At 42.0% G+C, this 3,465-nt stretch overlaps 1 protein-coding gene across 1 annotated transcript; it reads left to right on the forward strand.

Moving 5' to 3' along the window:
- Nucleotides 1-849: 849 nt before the first annotated feature.
- On the forward strand, nucleotides 850-2,371 carry LOC308400127 (piggyBac transposable element-derived protein 4-like). The gene is made up of 2 exons (XM_080887627.1): nucleotides 850-1,511; nucleotides 1,601-2,371. Exons 1-2 carry the CDS (start codon nucleotides 867-869, stop codon nucleotides 2,147-2,149), a joined length of 1,194 nt encoding a protein of 397 aa, XP_080743753.1. The 5' UTR covers nucleotides 850-866; the 3' UTR covers nucleotides 2,150-2,371.
- Nucleotides 2,372-3,465: the final 1,094 nt, after the last annotated feature.

Raw genomic sequence — 3,465 nt, forward strand, 5'->3', positions numbered from 1 at the left:
AAATGGTCAACTTACTGGACAAAAGACATGATGTCCCTAATATGGCAATACTTGCCTGCATGCAAAACCGTGCAGGGAAATAGAGAGGGAACTCACGGCCAGTGTTGCAAACTTAGCGACTTTGTCACTATATTTAGCGAGTTTTCAGACCCAGGGGTCTGAAAAAGAAAAAAAAAAAAACAACGTGAAAGCGCGTATCGCTTTTACTCTCAACAAGCAGCGGGTGCTGTAACGCAGTCAGTTCTTCTTTTACTCTTTTACTCTTATGCTGTTTTGTGGATCACAAGGTTTAAAACTACTTATAAGCACACACACACAAAGTAACTCCACCAGAGTGCCTATTTCGGGTCACTTTTGCCGGTCCAAGCCCGGGTTAAAGGAGCAGGGTTGGAATTGTGACATTAAACTTAAACCCCCACAGATCGCCATTTGGCATTTTCTACCTTTAAAACCCGGAGAGCAGCCAAATGGCTTTTAGCTAGGCTTTAGCTTCAGCCAAGTGGAAGCTAAATTGGCTAGTCATTCATATGTAAATTGGGTCGTTATCTGGGAATTCTGGAGGGAGGGGAGTGGGGGTGTGTGATTGAGGGCGTGGGGGAGCTGCTAAAAGCTGTGCACTTCCTTTTGTGTTTCATCTTGATGCATTCTCAATCATCCAGGGAAATAAATCTCCAAAAGTCACCAACTTGGAGTGTTTCAGTTTGCCATCTTAGGGAGAAATCAACACACATGGGTGTATGTCCTTTGTTGCTGAGATTTATTGATAAAAACAGTACAAAAAACCAACCATTTGTACACATATTTACAAATGGCCTGCTGAGTGGTGCATGGAGCATGTTCATTGGTTCATGGACCTCCCTGAACTAATGGCATTTATTGCAATTGTCATCTTGCGGGGGATTAACAGGGTTCCATCTCTAAATGACTGCTGGTGGGCAAACCTGGGAAACCCACAGATAATTGGAACTATGGCACGAAACCGCTTCCAAGACATCATGCAACACCTACGCTTTGATGACAAGTCCACCCGCAGTGATCGAGCAAAGACTGATAAGTTCGCTGCAATTTCCAGTGTGTGGGGATCATTTGTCACCAACTGCATCACGTGCTACAACCCTGGTCTACATATCACCGTTGATGAACAGCTTTTCCCATCAAAGACTCGGTGCTGTTTCCTGCAGTATATTGCAAGTAAACCTGACAAGTTTGGGATCAAGTTTTGGGTGGCTTGCGACCTAAAATCCAAGTACATTTGCAATGTCTTCCCATATCTTGGCAAGGACCCCAATCGTCCCACTGGGGAGAGACTTTCTGAAAATGTAGTAATGAGGCTGATGGAACCATTCCTAGACAAGGGCAGAAATGTTACCACGGACAATTTTTTCACATCGCTTTCACTTGCACAAAAACTTCTTAGACGGAAAACCACCATCCTCGGCACAGTCAACAGGATTCGCAGGGAAATTCCTCAATCCACTAGACAGACAGATCGCAATGAATTCACCACTCAGGTATGTTACAGGTCTTTTGTGGTTCTATGTTTATGTGTTTCATTGTGTGTAAAAGGGCTATGGAAATAACAATTTATCTTATTTCTTAGGTGTTTTCAACCTCTGCTGCCACGCTGACGGCGTATGCGGCCAAACGGAAGAAGACAGTCTATATTCTTAGCAGCATGCACAGCGTGGTTCAGACTGATAACACCACCAAAAGGAAGCCAAACACTGTCTCCCTTTACAACAAAACAAAGTGTGGCGTGGATGTGATGGACCAGATGGTTCGGGAGTACACTGTCCGCAAAGGAACACGGCGCTGGCCAGTTGCCGTGTTTTATAACATGATTGACATGGCAGCACTGAATGCACATGTGCTGTATCAAGCATGCACCGGGACGAAGGAAAGACGGGTGGACTTCCTGGTGGCGCTTGCAACAGAGTTGGCTCGCTCTCATGTAGCTGCGAAGAAGGCAAGAAAAGAACAGTTGCTTCGGACACAACCCTCCACACCTAGCCCTGGAAAAAGAGCCACGTGTCAGGTCAAACACAACTGCAAGAACAATCATGCCACTGTGCGATGTGTTCACTGCAAAAGATACACATGTGGTAAATGCAGACTACAGATACCATGGCAGTGCCAGGATTGTGAGTGATTGCTGAAAATGTTGAATTGTACTCACTCACTTTTTATTATTATTTGTAAATATGTGTACAAATGGTTGATTTTTTGTACTGTTTTTATCAATAAATCTCAGCAACAAAGGACATACACCCATGTGTGTTGATTTCTCCCTAAGATGGCAAACTGAAACACTCCAAGTTGGTGACTTTTGGAGATTTATTTCCCTGGATGATTGAGAATGCATCAAGATGAAACACAAAAGGAAGTGCACAGCTTTTAGCAGCTCCCCCACGCCCTCAATCACACACCCCCACTCCCCTCCCTCCAGAATTCTCAGATAACGACCCAATTTACATATGAATGACTAGCCAATTTAGCTTCCACTTGGCTGAAGCTAAAGCCTAGCTAAAAGCCTACCAGCCATTTGGCTGCTCTCGGGTTTTATAGGTAGAAAGGTAGAAGCCTGGGGGATGCTAGTGTTAAAAAACAATAATTGCTAAAAGAAATTTAATTTGTAGCATTTATGACTTTTTTACTCACTTTATGTCTCTTCCATGTTATTTCTCTCTCCAACAAAATAGGTTACAATTAGATTAGCATGACCAATTATGTAAATTAGGCGATGACGTCATTTAGCGACTTCTAGTGACTTTTAGGACAACCAATAGCGATTTTCCTTACTGAGGAGTTGGCAACACTGCTCACGGCAGTCAAGTACTTTGCTTTGAGTTTCAGTCACATTCATCACATTCAGGTGGAATGAATAGAGTGAAAGCATTTAGATTTTGCTTTGAGGAGATCCACTTAGGTCTGTTGAATGCACACCATGTTTCTCTGTTAAGATGTTTTAATTACCAGGAATGTAGCAAAATGTAGACATAAAAGTTGTTGATTTAATTTTGGTTATGATACAATTTTTTATTTATATTCTTAATTTTTTTCTGAGGGATGTGCTGAATTCAGGTAAATAGGGACGAGCAATTTTAATCTGATGCAAAGACTGAAGCATCTTTACGTCTGACTGAGATCTTTCACAGACATGTGAAGCATGTTTTCATAATAGTACGATTAAAACATTTCTTGTCACTAAAATCAATGAATAATAATAAATAATCAGGATCAAGTTACCAGCAATGTTTATTTAATAAAATAAAAGTCCTCAACATCTGGAACATTAAAGAGCTGTATACATCAGTGGATCAATAATTATGATCTAAAGTACTGAATGCTGAAAAGTGCAATTCTACATAATGGGTATACTTACAGCACGGTGGCACGGTGGATAGCACTGTTGCCGCACAGCAAGAAGGTCCTGAGTTCAATTCCAACACCAGGCCGGGGTCTTTC

Source organism: Rhamphochromis sp. 'chilingali', assembly GCF_963969265.1.
Source record: "Rhamphochromis sp. 'chilingali' genome assembly, chromosome: 7".
In the NCBI taxonomy this organism is placed as follows: domain Eukaryota; kingdom Metazoa; phylum Chordata; class Actinopteri; order Cichliformes; family Cichlidae; genus Rhamphochromis; species Rhamphochromis sp. 'chilingali'.

Bases quoted from the DNA above. Each gene is read 5' to 3' on its own strand.
- LOC308400127 (XM_080887627.1), top strand. From the start codon at position 867: ATGGCATTTATTGCAATTGTCATCTTGCGGGGGATTAACAGGGTTCCA. The intron at 1,512-1,600 runs GTATGTTACAGG...CTTATTTCTTAG, and splicing joins GCAATGAATTCACCACTCAG to GTGTTTTCAACCTCTGCTGC.